This window comes from Suncus etruscus, chromosome 17, assembly GCF_024139225.1.
Source record: "Suncus etruscus isolate mSunEtr1 chromosome 17, mSunEtr1.pri.cur, whole genome shotgun sequence".
Classification (NCBI taxonomy): domain Eukaryota; kingdom Metazoa; phylum Chordata; class Mammalia; order Eulipotyphla; family Soricidae; genus Suncus; species Suncus etruscus.
In genome coordinates this window covers 65,652,710-65,675,364 of record NC_064864.1, presented here as the reverse complement: position 1 = coordinate 65,675,364, position 22,655 = coordinate 65,652,710, and the positions used below count along the sequence as shown (strand labels likewise).

General features: G+C 53.4%; 1 protein-coding gene across 1 annotated transcript; it reads right to left on the bottom strand.

Moving 5' to 3' along the window:
- Window positions 1-817: 817 nt before the first annotated feature.
- BAG3 (BAG cochaperone 3) lies at window positions 818-21,983 on the bottom strand. The gene is made up of 4 exons (XM_049764468.1): window positions 21,791-21,983; window positions 5,180-5,485; window positions 4,180-4,596; window positions 818-2,032 (listed from the first exon to the last, which is right to left on the bottom strand). The coding sequence occupies exons 1-4, from the start codon at window positions 21,980-21,982 to the stop codon at window positions 1,220-1,222; spliced, it is 1,728 nt and encodes a 575-aa protein (XP_049620425.1). The 5' UTR covers window position 21,983; the 3' UTR covers window positions 818-1,219.
- Between the last annotated feature and the right edge of the window lie 672 nt (window positions 21,984-22,655).

The window sequence follows — 22,655 nt, the reverse complement described above, 5'->3', positions numbered from 1 at the left end:
TCAGGTGTGACCCCCAAACAAACAAATAAAACTCAAAATCTAGCACATTCTGGAGCCAGTGGTCTTTCTTATTTAAAAACCACTGGCACAGGGCTGGAGCTACAACACAGCAGAGAAAGCATCTGTCTTGCATACAGCTGACCAGAATCAATTCCTGGTACCCCATATGGTCCCAAGTCTACCAGGAGTGATTCCTGAGTAAAGAGCAAAGAGTGAGCCATGAACACAGCTGGGGGTGGCCCAAAAGCCAAAACCAACCAAACCAACCAAACACACACACACACACACACACACACACACACACACACACACACACACACACACACAAGAAAACCACAAATCCTTCCTGCACCTGGTGCTGGTGGCTGAGTGGGTGCATTTGATCCTAAACACACACTGAACCCCATACGCAACTAGGAGCCCTGTCTGGGACAGAGACCTGGCCCCAGGACTGCATTGGTGACTCAGAACTGTCAGAGACAACTCATGATTCACAGTGTTCCTACCCCCAGACTCTGGCTAGGCTCCAGGGCAAAATATGCTGGTTTCGCCAAAATCCTTTGGGGCTTCCTCTTCAGTTCCCTGGCAAGGCCTGATGAGCAGAAATGGTACCAAGAGCATCTGGCAAGGGGCAGTGTGAAGAAGTGGGGCAGGCTGAGGGTCAGAATCAGAGGCCAGAGTTCAGAGCTCTGAGCCTTTCCGGGTTCCCACTTGCAGATGCTCAGGAAAGTTTCCAGGCAGAGTCTTTCCACCTGAAGCCATCGAGAGACTGGCCTGATGCTGTTTTCTTCCCCAACTTTTAAAAACCACAGAAACATTTGGGGTCAGTCTTTTATTTTCCTTTTCTTCCATGCTGCATTGAATTTATCCAATATACAGAGATCACTATAGCTCCTTACAACCTTTATTCTAGCTCAAGTTAGGTATTTTAGAGAAAAAAAATTTTTTATTAAAACGGCAACCTTTCTGAAAATTAGGAAATCGAAACACCCTCCCCCCTTCTGAAACAAGTGACTTGCACAGTGCAATAAGAACACAAAGAAAAGCAGCTTTCTCCTCACAGTGCTGCCTTTTATTAGTGCCTCTACCCAAGTTACCGCAGATCTAACGCCTATGACTAGCACAAACCAATCGATGTCAAGTCTGAATCGCATGCAATGCAGCCATCCCCAAGGACATAGCCAGCCCCAGCTCCAGAGATGTACAGGCACCATGGACCCTACGGTGCTGCTGTGGGGTGACCGCTGGAGTCTGTGGTGTTGCCTGGGTTTGGAGCTGCTGCTTCTTTGGCATCAGGCTGCTGCGGGGGGGTAGTCTGAGGTTCCCCTCCATCTCCTCCCACACTTTTCGGGCTCTGGTCTGTGGCTGCTGCCCCCATGATTTCCGGCAGCGGCGGGTCCGCCTCCAAGCCACTGGGCTGGAGTTCGTAGACCTGGACTTGGCCAGGGACATCGATGGCTTTTTGCTCGAGTTTTTCCAGAATGGTCTGCACCTTCCTGACACCGTCTCTCCGGGCCTGGCGGACATCAGCTCGTCCTTCAGGGTCCACCGAATCCAGGGCCAGCAGCTCTTTGGTCAAGTACTCTTCTATCATGAGATACTTTTTGTCTGTCTTCTTGCCTTCGAAGTTGTCCACAGCCTGTTCCAGCCTCTGCACCTTCTCCAGGATGGCTTCGACTTTCTGCACACCCGGGTGCTTAGGGGACCCCTCGGCAGCTCCAGGTTTTGGGGGGGTGGCCTCAGCAGGGGCGGGGCTAGGGGTTGCTCTCTCTTCTGGAGCCACATTCTTGGGGGAAGAGGGAGCCGCAGGGGTGGCGGGGCTGGGAGGAACAGGGGTTGGGGGCACCTTCATTTCCACCTTCTCCGAGGGGGGTGCAGCCTTCTGAGGGACAGGTCGGGGCTCTGGCTCCTTGCGGATCACTTGGATGGGGATGTGTCCGGGAGGGAGGTCTGGTCCAGCTAGGCCAGTCTTGCTTTCTGCTTTGCTTTCTGGCTGGGGTATAGGCGAAGACCCCCGAGAAGTAACGGGCGGCTGAGGAGAGGCAAAGACACAAGGAAAGTGTTAGTTACAAGCTGGGACTCACAGGCTGTGGTCACTGCCAGAGGTGAAAAGGGTTGGGGAGGGCAGAGATTTTCCAAGCCAGCTGACAGCATCACAAAGTCCAAACACACGCAGCCTGTGATGGCACTATCTGTCTTATTTCCTGGTCACAGGTATGTGGGGCTAGGACCACCCGGATGACTTTCTGGGGATAGTGCTCAGAACAATGAAGAGCAAACAGAACTGCAAACATGCAAACGCTACCTGCTGCTGCTGCTGACTGTCAGGGACTTTAAAAGCTCCTAGTTCCAGAAGCTTGGTTACGCCAGACCCCACAAGCACACATGCTGCTTTCCTTATAGGACACACAGGACTGTCCTGCTTGGGTGTGACTGTCTCATCTCCTGTCTCAGCAAAGTTTTTGGTTTTTGGGGGTTTATTTTTTTTGGGGGGTCACACACAGTGATGCTCAGGTTACTCCTGGCAGTGCTCAGAGGACCATATGGGGTGCTGGAGATCAAACTGAGGTTAGTGACATATAAGGCAAGTACCTCTCCCTCTGTATTATCTCTACAGCCACTTGCTATTTTTCTTAAAACCTAGTATAGCCCAAGATGAAAGCATTGGTTTTTCTATTGTTTTTGAGACTCAGGCAGATGCTAGAAAGCATGAGCAGGAAAGCTGAGATCTGGGGCTCCCTTGAAATAACCATCGCAGCAGGATCTCTCTCTGTACCCCTTCCTAGTCCCTAGCATGGCCTGATACCTGCTCATCAGAGCTTTCCAAAACAGAAATGCCCTGGCTCTTCGGGTGTTTAAATGAACAACTAAAATCCCTTAAAAAATGCTCCTCTTTCTACCTCCAAGTTTATCTACTGGAAAGCTGGGCATCACCCACCCGCTCTAAAATGCTACAACTCTACTTGCGGGTCCAGTTCCACCATAGCCCTGCAGGAAGAGGTTCTGAACAGCTAGCTCTGGGCCAAGGGCCTGGGCTGTAAAGCAGGACTAAATGCGGCGATATCCAGGGAAGTCAGCATTGACACTGTGCAGGGCACTTTCCCAAGTTTGAGTTGTGGCCTGAATCCCCATCAGCTGTGACCCTTCACATTGGGGCTTCACCATCAGAACCGGGTAGGAATCCTTTCAGAAATACCCAAGAAGGCATTCAAGTCTTCGTAAATGTCAGGGTCATGGGAGAGCAAGCACAAGCCAGACACAGCTCCAGACTAGAAGTGACTGCCATCTAGCCAGTGTTTGGGGACGTGCATGAGACCAGGGTCTGGGAAATGGCTCTGAAGGATCTGTGTACCAGACAGCATTTTCTGAGTGCAAAAGGTCCCCCTTAAGTCCTACTATGGTGATGAGTGAGAGAGTCTTTTCTTAGAAAAACATTAGCAACAGGATTTGGGGGTAAGAGAACATAGCACCTTCAACTAACTCTCCAACTATTGTAAAACATACATATAAAGGGCAGAGTCAATGTGGCACACGTTAACAAGCAGCAAATAAGGGTAGAGAACATGCCAATGGGACATGACTCTTAAGGTACTTCTATAATGCCAACATTATTTCAAAATTTTAAAAAGCTGAGAAGGGAGGTTGGAGAAATGGTACAGCATTAACACATGGCCCACCAGGGTTCAATTACTAGAACCCCATATGATCCCCTGAGCCAGGAGAGATGCTTGAACACAGAGCTAGGAGTAAGTCCTGAGTCCCACCAGTTATGGCCCCCAAACAAAAGAAAACGAAAACAAAAAGCACTCGAGGGGCCGGAGCAACAGCACAGTGGTAGGGCGTTTACCTTGCATACAGGCAACCCTGAATGGAGTCCGGTTTGTTTCCCAGAATATCATATGGTCCCCCAAGCCTGCCAGGAGCAATTTCTGAGCACAGACAGAGTCAGGAGTAACCCTGAGCACCGCCGGGTGTGACAACAACAACAACAAAAAGCAGCTGGGGGACGGGGAACTCTGCTGCTCGAAGAGGTGACACTGGACATAATAGAGTAGAAAAGGCGCAGCTCCTGTCTGGTCACTGACCCCCAAAACCTCGGGTAGTGCTGGGGCTTCACCTACTCCAACCTTAAAGGTGAGGGGCCCTCCCTACCGGCTCTACTGGTACCATCTCCCTTACCTGAGACTTATCGCCGACTGTATGTACGCGCAGAGGTGAGGCCGGGCGCAGAGGTGAGGCTGGGCGTACTGGCGTGCTGCTCCTAGCTGGTGAGCCCTCCCGGCTGGCCGCGCCCCTGGGGGATGGCCGGAACGGGGATGCTGCCCGCAGGGGCCGGGGCTCCCAGTCGTCCGCCTGCACCTTGTGGTACACAGGCTGGTGGCTCTGGAACTCAGCCTGCTGAGCTGGGAAGTGAGTCTTCTGGGCCTGGTGGAAGGGCTGCGCTGCCGGCCGGCCAAGGTTCTGCTCATGGATCACGGGGATGGGGATGTAGCCCCGTGGCAGCTGGTGACTGCCCAGGCTGCTCCGGCCTGAGGAGGGCAGGCTGGCCGAGGATGATGCTGAGGAGCAGTCGGAGAAGGCCGGAGATTGGGATCGCTGCAAGACACCAGAGAAGCGTGGTTGGGGCCAGAACGAGAGTACAAAGGGGAAAAGGGCTGGCCCTGCACCTGGCTAGCCTGGATTCGAGCCCCAGCATCCAGCATTCCATACATTCTCCTTAACACTGCTAGAAGTAAATCCTGAACATTGCCGGGGTAGACCCCCTCCTTCGCAAAAAAGAGGTATGGGGCATGCAGCTGACTCAAGTTTGGCATCCCTAGGGGTCTCCCAAGCCTGTCAGGAGTAATTTCTGAGCACAGAGCCAGGAGTAACCCCTGAGCACCACTAGGTGTGGTTCAAAAAGACAGGTACATTTCCATGAACTCCAGTCTTGCTGGAGAGACCCCACAGCCACCCCCCCAAACAAACTGTGGGGAAGCAGTGCCAGGGCCAGGAGCTCTGGAATCCATGCTCTGGGTAGAGGTTCTCACCAGCTTTCTGTGCCTTGTCAGCAACCAGGAGTGTCCTCATCACTGTCTGTCTCTGCCAGGTACCCTCTGATCAGCTGGCCAGGTGCCCAGGTCCGGTACTGGCGCCTGGCCCCGGCCAGCTATAAACCCTTAGCCAAGCCCCTCCTTACCTCAGGTCCATGGGAGGCCGGGGGCTGGACCTGTCCACTCTGCTTGTCTGACTGGGTGGCTTCGGTCACACCCCGCAGTGGCGATTGGGATCTCTGAGGCGCTGTGGCAGCTGCCTCAGCACGAAAGCGCTGTGGGCCCGGCTGGGGGTAGGCGTGGACCGGGTGCCGGATGCCACCGCCACCCTCATGGTGGATGGGGATGGGAATGTAGCCGGGGCGGAGCTGCGGGTACACAGCGTGGCCCTCCCGATTGGGCAGCAACCGGGCACCCTCCCGGGAAGGGCCGTTGGCAGAGGCTGGGGTCTCCTGGGAAAAAAAGAAAACAGTGTTGGACCTGGTAGCTGGGCACCCCTACCCTGGGCCCACAGGGTAAAGGGAGAGCTGGGGAGCTGGTGGCTCTCTGACACAGCAAGGTCCTAAGTTCCTAGTGGGGTGTCAGGAGGCACCCCCTCCAACACTCAGCAGCCAGATCAGAAGGGAGTTCAAGTTCAAGTCCAACTCCAGCTCTGCCCATGTATGTCCTGTGGGTGACCCGGAGACACCCCCCCTACAGGCTCCCCATTTGAAGTCTGCAGAGCTGGGTGTAGAAGCAGGAAGAATCCTTCCAGAACAAGCTCCAAGAATAGGTTTCCTGGGGATACAGCAGGAGAAGGGAAGAAAAATCCTGGGGTCCCATCATCAGGGCACCTTTTAGCCCAGCTATTCTGGGCCCATGTTCCAGATATGCCACAGAATGAAGTCTGGTTACCAGCAATGAGAGCCACTCACCAGGAGCCGCCAGGACAGCAGGGCCGGGGCTCTGGGTCGGCTTTGCGTGTCTATCTCCTGGCACAGAGGGTGCTGTGGGTGGGGCCACTGAACTCAGACAGTGATACCCCCCTCCCCAAGTGGGGCGAGTGCTTGAACTGCAAATATCCAGGTTAGATGAGCGGCTGCTACAGCAGTCCTGGGCCAGGCAGCTGTGTCTATCTATGCCCACCAGGGCTGCCGGACTCTATAGGGCCCTGACTACGCTCAAGTCTGCAGGTCACATGGAACAGGGTCCAGGCCTGACTGTTGAAGTCAATCCGGCCAGCAGATAGAGGCTGGGTCAGTGAGTGTGTGTGTATGCGTGAATACGTGTGATTTTGATATATGTGGGAGCATGTGTACATGTGTACATTTATATATGTAACCATGTGCATGTGTGAAACTATGTATATGAATGAGCATACATGTGTGGGAGCATTGTACGGGCATGGGAATGAGAGTGTGTATATATATATGTATATGAAAGAGTGCACAAGTGTGGGAAAGTGCATATAGGCACATGTGTGTGCTTGTGCATGATCAGGCTGCTCCTCTGGCCCCTTGCGAGGCCTGACCCCTGTTTCTGGACAACGGTGCTAGTAAGGGTCTGCCCACCTGAAGGGCTACAGGCTGGGGTCCTCGGGGAGCGCAGTGAGGTGGCCGTGGCCCAGAAGGCTCTGTGCCTGCATGTGAGCATCTATCCCGAAATAGGTACATGACTCAGCCGCTCAGGACCTGTTGTCGGAGCAATTAGAGAAGGCCTGGCCAAGGGAAGAGACTACCAAGGGTCTGAGGGACCTAGACCTGTCTCTGGGTGGAGACAGCTGCACCCCCAGGACACCTGACCCTGGAATACCCACCCACCGGCCAAACCCACTGTCGCCAACAGCTGCTTTAAGCCCCTGCCCTTCCAGACCTGGACACATCTGAGAGGCCTGGCTGGGCCTGTCCCCCTCTCCTGGGGGCCCAAGCATCCAGCCCACTGAGGGGGCAGCCTGCAGAGCACCTCCTGGAGTCTCCCCTCAGCAAGAGAGGAGAAAAGGGAGGCAGGAATGTCTGTGGCACAGGAGGGGTGCCTGGGGGTGATGGGCTGGAGGGGGACTGGAGATAAGACTGCAGCACAGAGGCAGGGACACTTGGCTGGGTGATGACAGGAAGGCGCAAAGCGCAAAGAACATGTTAGGGCATGGCAGGGCAAGGGCAGGGAAGGCCCCAGGAAAACAGGAGAAGAATGTAGAGGGCAGGCCTAGCAGACAGCAGAGGTGAAGGGGCTAGGGGCTACTGCATCCCAGGGCACCTGGGGGTTCCCTAACCATTTCTGCCAGCTAATGACAAGCACGGGGGACAAGCTATGCACCTGAAAATTCCCCATCCACCTTCCAGGTTAGGAAGACACTGTGAGTGAAGGAGCCATTTCCATCACAGCTGGGAGGCCCCTGAGTTTGTGCTGGGAATGTGAGTGTCCCCATTCAGGGCTCCATCTGCCCTCACTCTTAACCAGCTGAGACCATCCATTACCCAGTTCAAATCCCTGGTACCACAGATGATCTGTTCCCCTCCCCACCCCAGCACTCCCAGGAGATCCCTAAGCACCCCTCGGTGAGCCCCCCAGACATAATAGCAACAACAACAACAACAACAATAATAATGAAAGTAAGAAGACGCCACACCTGAGGCCTGAGAAATAGCACTTGCAACAAGGTGCTTGCAACCAGGTAAACAAACAATCCCTTGAAGCCATAAACAGTCTGAGCAAGGCCAGGGGTCGATCCTAAGCACAGAGCTAGGACCAGAGAGATAGCATGGAGAGAGGGCGTTTGCCTTGCATGCAGGAGGACAGTGGTTCGAATCCTGGCACACCAATGGTCCCCCAAGCCTGACAGGAGTGATTTCTGAGCATAGAGCCAGGTGGAACCCCTGAGCACTGCCGGTGTGACCCCCCCCTCAAAAAAAAAAAGATAAAATAAAATGCACTGCCTGGAGGTCTTTCCGTTGTTTACAGTTTACATGCCATTATCTAGAAAGAATATATTTAAATTTAAAAATATTTAAAATGAAAAAAAAAAAATTTAAAATGAACAAAGAAAGTAGTGTTCTACTTTCACCTTCCGAGGTGAGGAACAGCTACCAGCCTGTCAGATCAGCATCAGGCGGGGAGACCCAGCCCTGCACCTGTCCCCCCTTCACAGGAGAGGGGACCTGTGTGAGGCCTTCCCTCTGCTGCCCTCCTCTTCTTCCTCACGGCCCACCTGATACCTCCTGGGTAAGATGGGGTGACAGGGAGCAGCTCCCACAGATCAGATCAACATGGTGCCAGAAGACCCAGAAGCAGCAAGGATGCTGCCCGTACCCAGTGCCTCAGGAATCCCCTTGAGGTGCCTCCTCCTCGTGTGCCACACACCCAAGGCCTCTGAGCACCCCAAGAACCCCAGGAGCTGGCCAGATCACATGCAGGAAATCACCCAAATGACTGCTGAAGGCCAAGCTGGTTCTGTGGCCGGGCCTTGCTCCGGCTCTGCTGGAGAGGTACATGTGGCTTACACAGCCCCGCACATCTGAGAAACGGATCTCCTTGCTGAAGACTTCCGTGAAGGGACCAGAGGGATGTCCACTGAGTGACCCACAGCCCCTGAAAATGCCCCCTGTGAATTCCTGCTGTCAGCTCAGGGGCACACAACCTCTTCAAAAAGGTGCCGAGATCAGGGAGTGAGCCAGAGGTGTGGCAAGGTCCCCCACACAACACCCCACTGTTGGGCCAAATATAAATGAGAGTGAGTCCTGAGGCTCCCTCCAAAAGAGCCAATGGTCCCAACTCCCAAAATCAGAGCTCTTGGGCCCGGGAGAGATAGCACAGTGGTGTTTGCCTTGCAAGCAACCGATCCAGGACCAAAGGTGGTTGGTTCGAATCCCGGTGTCCCATATGGTCCCCCGTGCCTGCCAGGAGCTATTTCTGAGCAGACAGCCAGCAGTAACCCCTGAGCAATGCCGGGTGTGGCCCAAAACCCCCCCCAAAAAAAAAAAATCAGAGCTCTTGTTTGCAAAGCAAATGATGCCCAGTAGTGTGCCCGACCCGTTTCCAGGGCCTCATCCTGCTACCTCAGCCTGCTGAGGGCACATACAGACCCACAGGGAAATTCTGCACAGCCGGTGAGCCTGGCCCAACCACACAGGCCAAGAAAACACCGGGGAACCACTAATGTCTCTAGTTGATGTCGGATTCATGGGGCCCGGCGGGGTCTCTGAGTCTCCTGTGGAGAAATCCCTTTTAGAAGAGAAAGTCCAGCACTGCTGTTCCTGCAGCTGTGTTCAAACCAAAACTAACAGGTGGCCATGGGGAGCAGAGACCGAGGCTCCAGCCCATCCTACTGTACTCAGGAACTTGGGGGCAGCTCTACCATACGTCTGGGCCCAAGAGAAAACACAGGGGAGGGGTGTGCTGTGCATGCAGACAGTCCCAGCTAAGCGCAGCACTGCATAGACACCCCCACCCCACCCCCATCACTGCTAGGAGTGACTCTGGAACACCACTAGGGTAACCAGCTTAACCCCAGTGGCACCTCAGAGCCCAGGCAACAAGTGCCACATCCTTGGGTCCTTGCATCAAACCACCAGCTTGGATGGCCAAAAAACTCCAAAAGGGGCCCTTGAACAATGCCTGGGAAGCCCCCAAAATTAAGAGTTTAATGACTGTTTTCCAAGTTAGAAATCCCCATATCCCCAAGTGATTACTTGAGGGGGGTGTCTACTCTGGTGTTTTGGGGCCATACCTGGCTCTGTTAAAAGGCCAAGGCAGGCGGTACAGGATGTGTGTGTGGTGGTGAGGTTTGAGACTAAAACCAGGGCTGCAGCTGCCAGCTAGCTGCCTAGGCGAGTGCCTTAACCTTGAACTAGCTTTGCCTGGTACTTGTTTTTGCTTTGGGGTTTTCTAGGCCACACCCAGCTGTGCTCAGGGCTCCAGCCCAGCCATGCTGGGGGGGGGACGGGGACAGAACAAAGGTGGTGCCAAGGGCCGAACAGGGGTTAAGAGTGTACATGGCACGTACCTCACCCTGTACTAACCCTCCAGCCCCTCTACAAGGGATTTTAGCCAGATGTATGTGAGATCAGACAGGAGACCCTGAGTTCTGAGCTGCTCTACAGCCTCCACCTCACCTTCCTGGCCTTCTCTCTCTCTCCACTGAGGGCCCCACCTGCAGCCAAGCAAGTTGCCTGAGGCAGAGGCAACAGGATGCCCCTCAAGGAGAGGGTGCTAATCGGCACAGGTGCCATTTCCCAATGACTGAGCCTGAAGTTCAGGAACTGAACCAGAGCCAGGAAGAAAAGAGCCAAAAACAACATCAAGGCTGGAGTCCTGTAGTCCTGTCCCCTTGGCCAGCGTCCACAGGAGGCTGAGCCATGGCCCAAGCCTGGGCAGAGATGACACCAGGCCTGGCAACTCTTGTCTTGCCAGTGTAAGGACCTGGGTTTGAAGACTGCCAACGGGATTTAGGGAAAAAACAGTGAAGGCCACAAGGAGGTGAAGTAAACTCTGGGGTCTCCAGGTGCCTCTCCGCACGCACTGTGGGTCCCCACTAGGCCCTCCTGGGCTAGGAGCACAGCAGTGTCCTGCTGCCCTGTCCTCTGCCCTGCAGCTCTCAGTCCGAGGCACTGGGAAGGCCCCACAGTGTCAGTGTCAGAGTCCCATCATTGATGACCAGCTCTACTTCTCACTGCAGGGCCAGGGCAGAACTACCCTTTCTTTCTTGGGAAAGAAAGACTTGGGCTTGGGGCAACAGGTGGGCTGTAGGTGAGCAGGAAGCTGCAGTTTCCTAACAGCAGGAAGCAAGTCTGTCCGGATGCACCAGAACTCGCCTCCGGGGAATTTTCCATAGAAACTGACAGCCAGCCCAGCACCTGCTAAGGCAGCCAGTTTGAGGAGTGACAACACAGGAGGAGGGCATTTGTCTTGTACATGATGGTCCTGAGTTCGATCCCAAGCATCCCATAGGGTCTCCTGAGCCCACCGGGAGTGATCCCTGAGAGCAGAGTCAGAAGTAACCTGAGTGTTGCCTGGTGTGACCCAAAGACCAAAGAGAGAAAAAGAAAAGCATCCGCACAGCTCTGTGGTCTCGGCACAGGTGAACATTTGTACACAAGAGACAAATCAGCCAAAAAACGATGATGGCCTTAGGGTGGGTGGTGGAGGGGTTGCTTCTCCACATCGGGAAGGCAAGCAGAGAGCTCTGTGATCTAGGCTCACTGCAGCACCATCTGAGCCAGAAAACAGTCTGGTCTGTGTCTCCTCACACCAGCCAGACACTGCACCCCTTGTGGCCAGTGCGGAAAAGACAGGGCCCGGCTGTCCTCTGGGTGGGCGTCGTAGGATCTGGCTAAGGCTGCAGAAGGCCCAGCAGCCTTCATCAGACCCTAATGCCATACCCCTGACTTTCTGTCCTGCCACACAGAATCCCCCCACAGAAAAGGCACTTAGCAGTAGTAAAAGCGGGAAAAGAGGGGCCAGAGCGACAGTATAGTAGGTAAGGTGTTTGCCTTGCACACAGAGAATCGGGTTTTGATCTTTTTTTTTTTTTTTTTTTTTTTTTTTTTTGGTTTTTGGGCCACACCCGGTAACGCTCAGGGGTTACTCCTGGCTATGTGCTCAGAAGTCGCTCCTGGCTTGGGGGACCATATGGGACACCGGGGAATCGAACCGCGGTCCGTCCAAGGCTAGAGCAGGCAAGGCAGGCACCTTACCTCTTGCGCCACCGCCCGGTCCCGGGTTTTGATCTTTAACATCCCACATGGTCTTCTGACCACAGCCAGAAGAGAAACCCGAGTGCAGAGCCAGGAATAACCCCTGAGCACTGAAAGGTATGTGCCCTCCCAAGAAATAAGAAAAAAAAAGAGAAAAAGGGAAGAGGAGGCCCTCCCTGCTTCTAAGAAGCAAGACTTAGGGCCCTTTGGGAGCCAGAGATCCCCTTATCCAACAAGAGCTATTTTGCAGAGAGGGTGTACTCATGTGAGTCTCCCCATTTTGGCAGAGCAGCATGTCAGATCCGGTCCTGGCTCATGGCTCTTGAGGTGTCCTACCTGGTCCCGCTGGACCGACACTGCTGGGTGCCAACTCTAGAAAAGGGGAGTCCGAGTCTCGGGGAAGAGCAGTCACCAATCCATGGTCAGTGGAACCAGGCCTGTGCTCTGGGGTCTACCAGACCCCAACATTTCTAAAGCTGTATCTTCCCCCCAGTGAAAACGACAGCAGGAAGGAAAAGCAAAGTGTTTCATTTGCCCAGTCAAGTGGGCCGCGACCCAGACCTGGAACATTCAGTTCAAGTGTGGCCTGGATCAGGAGCAGTGCTGGGTGCTGAGTCACTGCCTGGCGGGCAGCACGGGCACAGAGGGCAGAGGCTCAGTTCTGAGTCAACCTTGTCCAGCGCCACCAGTGCCTACAGAGGTCCCCTGGTGGGAGAAAACCCAGTTCCATCTCCAGACCAGGCCTCTTCGTGGCTGATACTCTGGGTCTGTAGGAACCTGGAGCCTGGGTGGTCGCTGGAACTGACTGCAACACATGCTTTCTGTGTCTTGGAATTTTAAACCAGGCCCTGGCTGCTGCTGGGGGGTGGGAGTGGGGGGTTGATCCAAAGAAAAGAAAATGCTACAAGCAGAGGTTCTTTAGAAGTCAGAAATGTTGGGGCCGGCGAGGTGGCGCTAGAGGTAAGGTGTTTGCCTTGCAAGCACTAGCCAAGAAAAAAGACCGCGGTTCGATCCCCCGGCGTCCCATATGGTCCCCCAAGCCAGGGGCAACCCCTGAGTATCAAACAGGTGTGGCCCAAAAAACCCCCCCCCAAAAAAAAGAAGTCAGAAATGTTTCTTCTCTTGCCACAAATAGTGGTGCAATGCAGTTAGGGCAGAGCAGGAACCACTATGAGAGTGATAGTTGGAACTGATCACTCTGGACAAGAACTAGGTATTGGACAGAGATAACATAGTATGTATAATACCCTGACAAAAGCAGAGTGTCTAAAAAGCAAAAATAAAGGAATAAAGGGAGAGGGGGAGGGGGAGGAAAAGGGAGGAAGGGAAGAGAGAGAGAAAGAGAGTGAGAGAGAAGACAAATGCCTGCACCAGAGGAGAGGGGGAGGGAAAACAGGGACATCTGTAGTGGGAAATGTTCAGGGGTGAAAGTTGGTGTACATTGAAAGACTTGAAATTCAGTCATGTAATCATGGTGTTTAAATAAAAGGAAAAATTTAAAAAATTAGGGGCTGGAGAGATAGCATGGAGGTAAGGCGTTTGCCTTTCATGGAGAAGGTCATCGGTTCAAATCCCGGCATCCCATATGGTCCCCCAGGCCAGGAGCAATTTTTGAGCGCAAAGCCAGGAGTAACCCCTGAGCGTCACCGGGAGTGGCCCAAAAAGCAAATAAAAGAGAAAAAAGAAATTTCTCTTTTCAGGTTAAATCCTAAGGAACTGTGACTCCCTGACACTCACAGGCCTTACAGGCTATCAGGCTTTCAGTGCTGGGCTGTTTGAAATCCACAGAGAGGCAGCAGCTGCACTTTGTGGCCCGATTTTGCTGCCAGCCACATAGAAAACCCAATGACTAAAGACACCCCTTCCAGGCTGGTGGGGGCTGCTTGCTGCTGTGGGTGGGCACATCTGGTGGCTGATCCCCTCCCAGTCTCCACCTACCAGGATGAATTGATCACAAAAACCCCACTGGAGAAAAGTTTTTCCTGTAAGGAATTAGGAAAAGTTGGTGGCCAGAGTGATAGCACAGCGGGTAAGTCATTCGCCTTGCATGCAGCCAACCCAGGTTTGAACCCCAGCATCCCAAATGAGCCTGCCAGGAGTGATTTCTGAGCAAAAAGCCAGGAGCAACCCAAGTACTGCTGGGTGTGGCACATTAAACCAAATAAATAAATACATAACTAAATACATAATGAACACATAAATAAGCACAAATAAATAAATGTTGGTTCAGAGGGGTTAGGGGCCCGCAAGTAGACTGTGGTATGGGAACTCACAGCAGGCATCAGCACCCCACACTATAAGCCCGGAAGATGAAGCCAGAACACTGTGAGTCTGGGCTGGGAACACCATCAGGCACAAAGAATGGTTCCATGTGTGCTGGACATGCCTCTGGGACTTGAACCGGCAAGGTCAGGACCCCAAGGCAAAACAGGGAAGTAGAGCCTCAGGAAAGAAAGATGAGGACCAAAGTTGATGTTGAGAGACAGAGCAGAGTAGGTCTGTTTCCAGCTGCAGAGAGGCAGAGATTGGTCTGTGAACAAGGGTGTCAACAGGGCAGTGCTGTGACAGAGACCCACCTGGCTGGCAGAGGCAGCTGTAGCCCAGTGCAGCAGAATAATGAGTGGGAAGAAGACGGGGTCTGTGACAAGGTGCAGACCCAGGCCCAGGAAATGGGCCAACAGTTCTGCTCAGTGGATCCCAAGGGAACCAAGTCTGTTGGCGGTCCGGCCTATGGCCTGGCACGCTGACTCGGAAAGGTGTTCAAGAGGCAGCCTGGCCCACAGTGGACAAGTCCGTGAGTGCCCCCACAGTGTAAAAACCTCAGGCCACACTGTCTATGTCTGGGCTCACCCCTCTGACCTGTCTGCTCAGAAAGTTCCAGAACAGGGTCCAGGATGGAAGAAGCAGAACTCAAGGAGTCACAGATGGCTGGCACAGACAGAGCAATAAGTGCAGTAAGAGAGAATCAAGTATCAGCCACTGAGGCAGGCTAGAGGTGTGGGGACGGGCAGTTAACTGAGGAAAATGGTGGCAGGAAGGAACACTGGTGAAGGGACAGATGTTGGAAAATTACGTGACTGAAACTCAATTTTAACTTTTACCTCTATATCTCAGTGACATAATTAAAAAAAATTTTTTTTAAAGAAAGGAATTCTTGGGACCAGAGAGATAACACAGCAGTAGGGTGTTTGCTTTGCATGCAGCAGATCCAGGACAGACGGTGGTTCGAATCCTGGCATTCCATGGTTCCCCGAGCCTGCCAGGAGCAATTTCTGAGCACAGAGACAGGAGTAACCCCTGAGTGCAGCTGGGTGTGACCCAAAAACAAGGAATTCTCTCTTACTTGGCTGCCTGCCTGGCTTCCTGAAAAGCTACCAAAGTCCCCCCAAATATGTGAGGATTTGATGCCCTCCCCAAAACAGACACAAATCAGCTTTTAATAAGCCAGGAGCTCAGTTTCACATCTGCAGCACAAGAGGTTTCAACATTAAGTGAAGATATGATAAGGGGGGAGGGGGGCTAGAACTGATTCATGAACAACGGGGAGCCAGAAAGGGCACTACAGCACATCAGAGATGACTGAGGATCCTCAGGGTTCCATTGAATACGTCTCCCCACATTTCTGTTGACTAAGATGCCCCATCTCTCTCCAGGCATCTTAAATTTTCTTTCTTTCTTTCTTTCTTTTTTTTTTTTTTTTTTTTTTAAGCATCTTAAATTTTCAAGAGCACAGTGACAACTGCAGACCCTTGAGTGAGAAAGGATAGGTCTGGAGGTCGTCTGGTTTCATCTTAAATTTTCAAGAGCACAGTGACAACTGCAGACCCTTGAGTGAGAAAGGATAGGTCTGGAGGTCGTCTGGTTTCCAGCATCTAAGGAGCAGCAGCAGATGGCTTGGAAATGTCACCGGGGAGCCATGACCGTGCATTGCGGCTTAAATAAGGAGCTGCGTGTCATTCCAGAACATGGCAGCATTCAGGAGACACCTCTGACTCACAGCAGGCCCGACGCAGCCAGTGGCTCAGCCTTGCCCAGGCCTGGCTTTCGTCATCGCCACCGCGGCTCCTGGGCACCTTCCCTGACAGGGAAAAGCCGGTGGACGAAACAGGGCTGGAAAGACAGTACAGTTGGGAGGGCACTTGCCTTGCACGCGGCTGGCCCAGGTTCTAGCTCCAGCATCCCATAGGGTCCCTCCTGAGCACCACCAGGAAAGACCCCTGAGCATGGCTGGGTGTGGCCCCAAAACCATAAAAACAAAACCAAAAAAAGAAATAGGCCCAACCTGAGCACAGGTTGCTGGTGCTTTTTTTTTGTTTTGGAGCCACACCCAGCAGTGCTCAGGGGTTAACTCTTGGCTCTGGACTCAGGAATTACTCTTGGCAGTGTTCAGGGAAGCATATGGAATGCTAGAGATCCAACCAAGGTTGTCTCTGCACAGGGCCAATGCATTCCTCCTAAGGGGATCGCTCAGGCCCTTAATCACAGGCTGCTGAGAGGGGGAAAAAATCCAAGACTGGGGTCGGTGAGGTGGTGCTAGAGGTAAGGTGTCTGCCTTGCAAGCGCTAGCCAAGGAAGGACCTCGGTTCGATTCCCCGGCGTCCCATATGGTTCCCCCAAGCCAGGATCTATTTCTGAGCGCTTAGCCAGGAGTAACCCCTGAGCATTAAATGGGTGTGGCCCCCAAAACAAAAAAAAAAATCCAAGACTATGGATGTGCTGGACTCTTAAGGGTCTCTGAGGGACACTCTTGAGCTGTCCCCATCCCCTACCCCCCCCCACGATCTCAGGCTTCCTCAGACAAAGCAACAGGAGAGATGGGCCAGACACAAAGGAAGATGTCTCCACTGGCCCTCTACTCTGCACCAGGTCCCACCATCAACCCACAGTGCCTGACCTCATCCTTCAGAGCATCTGGGAGAGGCTGCTGACCCTGGAGCAGAATAAATGGTCCCTCTCGGTCCATCGTAACTCAGAACATTTTCAGTTTCCTCTAAAAGGCTGTCTGCCTCTCTCTCTCTTTCTAATAAATGGGTCCCTCTAGGTCCATCATAATTCAGAGCATTTTCAGTTTCTTGAGAGGCTCTCTCTCTCTCTCTCTCTCTCCTCCCCCCAGGACCTGATGAAAGGCTCGCTTCTTTCTGGGGTCTAGGAGGGACTCAATTATGCCCCAGCGGACACCCCATACCTACCCTACCTGGCTGCCTCCCTCCCCACCTCTCCACACCCTCAGTGGGAAAAGCAAGATACCCCAGAGGATCAGGTGCCCATCTCCCCATAAAGACAGGTGAGATAGTAAAGAGATACAGCTTGAGGGGTTCCAGAACTCTCACAAGGGCCAGTGCTGAAATTGTGCCCCCCCCCCCAAATACTGGGGTCTCTCTCCGTCCAAGGCTCCCAGACACCTTCCAGGCACAGAATCTCCAGGAAAGCTTTGCTGGCTGACAGATTTCAGGGGCGCAAGGGAGTAGAAAAGAGCTGGGACAGAGAGAAAGCCCTAGGAGCTGAGCACAGGGGTTGAGCACAGGCTCTGTGTGCAGAGGGCCTGGTCCCCCAAGCCAGGAACAAAGCCTGAGCACTGGGAAAAGTAAAAAAAAAGAAAAGCTTTCCCTGGACTGTGCCAGGCTCAGAAATAGGTGTGGTGAACCCCGAGATCTGCTGCCTGGAAGTGGGGGAGGGGTTCCCAGTTCCTGGAAACTGTGGGAGGAAGTCGTAGGTTCCAACACGAGCTATGTGACGGCCTAGGTTCAGTAAGGAGAGCTGCAAGGCGAGGCTGCCTCCAGAGCCAATGCCAACCTCTGCAGAGAAGGGGCCTCTGAGGGTATGAACTTGCCAGGGGATTAGTGGGGAAGCCCAACTGTGTGAGCATCAGAACCCATCAGAACCGGGGACAGCTGCTGGTGGGGAGACCCGGGGTTCCCCCTCCCTGACTGGGAGGCCAGGCTCCACCTCTAGCCTCATATGAGGGGCAGGATACTCCGTTCTCTGTAACAATGGGCACAGAGCTGCTGAACCCACTTCAACAGAAGGTGGGGAGAGAAGAATCAAGTGTCAAAGTAAAAAGCTAAATAATCAAACACAAAAACACTAGTGATTTTGGTTTGATCACCACACCCAATGGTGCTCAAGGCTGACACCTGGCTTTATACTCCAGGCTTACTCCTGGCTCTGTGCTCAGGGCTGACTCCTGGTGGGGTACGAGAGACCTTTTGGGGGCTCTGGGGTCAGCCACATGCAAGGCAACTGCCCTACCTTTCCAAGCCTAGCGCTCATTTTCCTTCCCACAAAGTCACTCTTTAGCAGCAGGATTCTGCCCGGAATCACTGCCCAGATATGTGTATCTTCCCCAGAGGTCAGCTGGGTTGGGCTGGAAGAGGAGCTTGTCTGAGGACAGGCTGAAGGTGGGGCTGGGCAGATGGTCCTCGAAACTGCTCTGGGCTCTTTAGGCACTGAGAGAGCTTTGGCCACTGGAGCAGCAGAAGGGCCCGAACTGCCTCTGACATTGCATGGTGCTCTGCCCAGGCACCAAGTCGGGAGAAGCCCCCAGAGCAGAAGGGCCCCAGATTAAAAATAAACCGCTTTGTTGCTGTTATTGTTTTTGAGCCACACCAGCAATGCTCAGAGTTTACTATGGACTCTAGTCAGGAATCACTTCTGGCAGGCTCAGTGGACCTTACAATGCCGGAGATCGAACCGGGGTCAGCCATGTGCAAGGCAATCAAGTGCCTTTCTCACTGTGCATATCTTTGTGGTCCTAAATAAACCACTTTCTACTAGTGGTTTCTACACTGAAGGTTTTTCTGTCGTACTTAGTCTGTAGTAAATCAGGCAAGTGAAACTGAATTAGTCATCCCTGTTTTGCAAATATCAAAGAGAAAAACAATCAAGTTCAAAAAGCTAATGGGGGCCAGAGCGATATAGCACAGTGGGTAGGGCGTTTGCCTTACACCTGGATGACCAGGATTTGATCCACAACATCTGATATGGTTCCCAGAGCCCCCCAAGCACAGTGGCAGGCCCCAAAACAAACAGCAAACAACAAACAACAAAACAAGGAGCTAATCAGTTAAAAGTTCCCTTTCCTCCTCCTGCTCAAGGGTGGTGTGAACAAGTCTCAAGCAGCTAATTTGGTAAAAAAAAAAAAAAAAAAAAAAGAACCATTCGGAGTGGCTCACAGCTGGTCACCATCACACAAGTAATCACAGCATCGAAGGTGACTCCACCACTCGGAGAACCAAGGTCACAAAAATAACCTCTGTTCTGAATTTAAAAGTCAAGAAGACCTCACCGACCTCCTGCCAACCAGTACTAAGTACTCCTATTAGTACTCAGCTCATGTTCTTTGGAAACATACCTAAAACGTCCCTGTTTCCTCATCCATAAAATAGAAAGACTGTAGTGTTAAATAATTAATGATGGTGCTGGATGGAGATGGATGGATGGAGAGACCTTTCTCTGCCATCCCAGGCCACATGGCTCTGCAGCCCCCTTCAGCTGGCGGGTTTGGAGGTTCATGAGAGCGCGTAGAAATCTCACAGTCGGGCTTCAGGAAGTATCAGCTTGATACTTCCCTATCCACCACATGTATGGCCTATATCATACCAATTAAGCATTCAGCCATTCTTAGCTAGCCCTACGTCTTAACTCCTTTCAGCCATCTTCCCTTTGACCTCCATGCTGGCAAAAGACCAAAAGTCCCTCATCCCCTGGGTTAAAGACTTTATCTACCCTCTCCAAGACCACTCCCAGGAAAAGGCGGGGTCTTGCAGGTAAAGATCACACTTCCCAAGAGCCCTCCCAGGAACGGGTGGGTCTCAGGTAGATACATCTAAATTAGTCAGGGGTCCTCAAACTTTTTAAACAGGGGGCCAGTTCACTGTCCCTCAGACCATTGGAGGGTCTGACTATAGTAAAAACAAAACTTATGAACGAATTCTTATGCACACTGCATATATCTTATTTTGCAATGAAGAAACAAAACAGATACAAATACAGTATGTGGCCCCTGGCCATAGTTTGAGGACCACTGACAGGGTGGAGTTACAAAAAGACCATAGGACAAAAGCTCTCAGGACCTTTCAACTTTGAAACTCTGGTCAATTTTCAAGCTAACTTTCCCAGTAGCTCTTACTTTCTCACTTTGTGGGGAACAATAAAAGTAACTCAACCTGTTCCCCCCCTTAAAAAGTTTATGAAGCCACAGCCAGCTCATTCATAGGAAGGGTGCATGAAGATTATGACTTGCAAGGTGAGTTTTTCATGGTGAAAACAAAGTTGCCAGCACACGGTGGATAAGTTCAAACTTGAACTTGCCTCACTAGGGCCAGCAGATTCCAACTGTCCCTGTTTCTGTTCAGGAAAGAACCTGCAAAGCAGTGGCTTCTCAGCACACTGAAGGTCTATGCAGACCACCAGAACACAGCTAGGTAGAAAAACACCTGGGCTCTACCCAGTAATTGGCTGAATTAACAGGCTTCGTTTTATTTACGCCACCCCAAGTAATTATAGCCTCATACTAATTTACAGAAATATACAATTAATTTCTTATAAATGTAAGTTGCTGAAGGGACAAAGTCTCATTGCCTATTCACCAGAGTTTTATCAAAAAGTTTCAAAAAGGGGGCAAGAGAGAGATAGCACTGTGGGTAAGGTGTTTGCCTTGCATGAGGCTGATCCAGGTTTGATCCAAGTTTAATTCCCGGCATCCCATACAGTCCCCAGAGCCTGCCAAGGAAGTAATTTCTGAGCACCAGGATTAACCCCTGAAAGCTGCCAGGTATGGCCCAAAACAAAACAAACAAAAAAGTTTCAGGGCCCGGAGAGATAGCACAGCGGCGTTTGCCTTGCAAGCAGCCCATCCAGGACAAAGGTGGTTGGTTCGAATCCCGGTGTCCCATATGGTCCCCCGTGCCTGCCAGGAGCTATTTCTGAGCAGATAGCCAGGAGGAACCCCTGAGCACCGCAGGGTGTGGCCCAAAACCAAAAAAAAAAAAAAAAAAAAAAAAGTTTCAGAAAAAGTGATGAAAAAGGAAGGTGGGACACACAGAACTTTCTGCTACAAGTGGTTTATAAAGTATTCTGAGTTCTGTGAAATCATGTCAATAAATCTTCATGTTAACTTTTCATTCCTTTACAGATTTACCTTTCATTCTCTCACAATCTTTTGAAAAAGTCTGAAAAGGCTCCAATAAACGAAAAACTAAAAACTACAATAGTATGTAGTACATTTTAGAAAGGGGGGGCAGAGCAGTGGCGCAAAGTGGTAAGGCTGTTTTTGCCACGCGCGCGCTGACCTAGGACGGACCCGTGGTTTCGATCCCCCCCAAGCGTCCCATAGGGTCCCCCCAAGCCAGGAGCGATTTCTGAGCGCAATGCCAATAGGAACTCCTGAGCGTCACAGGGTGTGGCCCATAAATAAAAAACATAAAAAAAAAAAAAGACTGAATACAAATTTCTATTTCCACAGGGTCCTGGCTAAGAATTGGGTAATAAATCTCCAACCTTGCGTCCAAGTAGATAAAGGCTATAAACCTAATGTATGCAGGCAACACGGCTACTGGGCTATTTAGGTATCAGAAACTGATCTTGGGTCCTCTAATAAGTGTACTAAGGAAGGGAGTGCAAGCCACTTTATCTGCTTCTCCTGCCTGCAGCGCGGCCAGTGGGCACTGCGGAGACAGGCCGGACAGCTTGGGCTCCGTTTGTGCGCCGGCCGGACGAACGGACGGAGGGACGGCAAGCAAGAGCCAAAAGGCCGAGAAGCTGGGTCGGAAGCCCAGTCCGTCTTGTCCTCCCCCGGGGGGAGACGCTTTCCCACCGGCGCACCGTCCAGTAATGGCCAGGGCAGGAATCCTGAGTCACGGTGCGCTCCGGCCCCGCAGCCCGCACCCCAGGGGGCAACTTGAGATCTCGGGGGCCGCGGGGCGCGGGTCCCCCAACGGCCCTGAGCCCTGGGCGCCCGGGGGTGGAGGCGTGAGCCCGAGGGCCGCCGGGGGTTCGGCCGGGCCTGGCTCCCCGGACAGTGCCCGGGCGCGCGGGAGGACAGGCCAGGCCGGGGCGGCTCGGCGCGAGGCCCGGCCCGGGCGGACTCACCTTGGGCGCGTCGGGGGCGGCGCGCGGGTCGTTCCAGGTGGTGGTGCGGCTGTTGTGGTCCACGAAGAAGGGCCAGCCGGTCTGCGGGTCGACGCGCACCTCCCAGCCGGGGGGCAGCGGGTCGCGGTCGCCGTGGCCGTGGCCGGGCGCCATCTGCATCTGCAGCGCGGGCGAGGGGGCGGCGGCGCTCATGCCGGGCGCCGGGGTGGCGGGCTGGGCGCGGAGGTGCGGGGCGCGGCGGGGCTGCCCGGCGCCGAGGCCGAGGTGGCGGGCTGGGCGCGGGGTGGGCGCTGGAGCGAGAGGTCGCGCGGGGAGACAGACGTCTCACGGGCTGCGAGGCCGTCCGGGAAGCCGGCGCCGGGCGGGCACCTTTATGAATCGAAGGCGGGCGGGGGCTGACGTGGCCGGAGAGGGCTGGAAGTGTCTGGAAATAGCCTCGCCGCGGCCAAGGGGGAAGGACCGGAGCCAGGGACGGAGCAACTGGCCGCCTAGAAACTTCTGGGCCCCTCCGGAGAAGTTGGCGGCGGCGCGGGCCGCCCGGATGCGGAGCTCCGCCCAGAGCCGGGCGGGGCTATGGCAGAGGGGGCGTGGTCTATGGTAATGAGGGCTGTGCGTGGTGGGGCGGGGCCTGTTGCGTCGGGGGCGGAGCCTAAGAGTAAGAGGAGCGGGGCGTACCTTGGCAGGACCGGATAAAAGAACCGGGCGTGGTGGGCGGGGCCTGCTGCGTCGGGGGCGGGTCTAGGGGTAGATAGGGCGGGGCATAGTGCTGTAGAAACGGATGTAAGGGGCGTAATCTTTCCTGTGTGGGCGTGTCCTCTACAAGCCCCTCCTCCCGCCCCTCCTGGAAACCCGGAAGCTCCCCGGC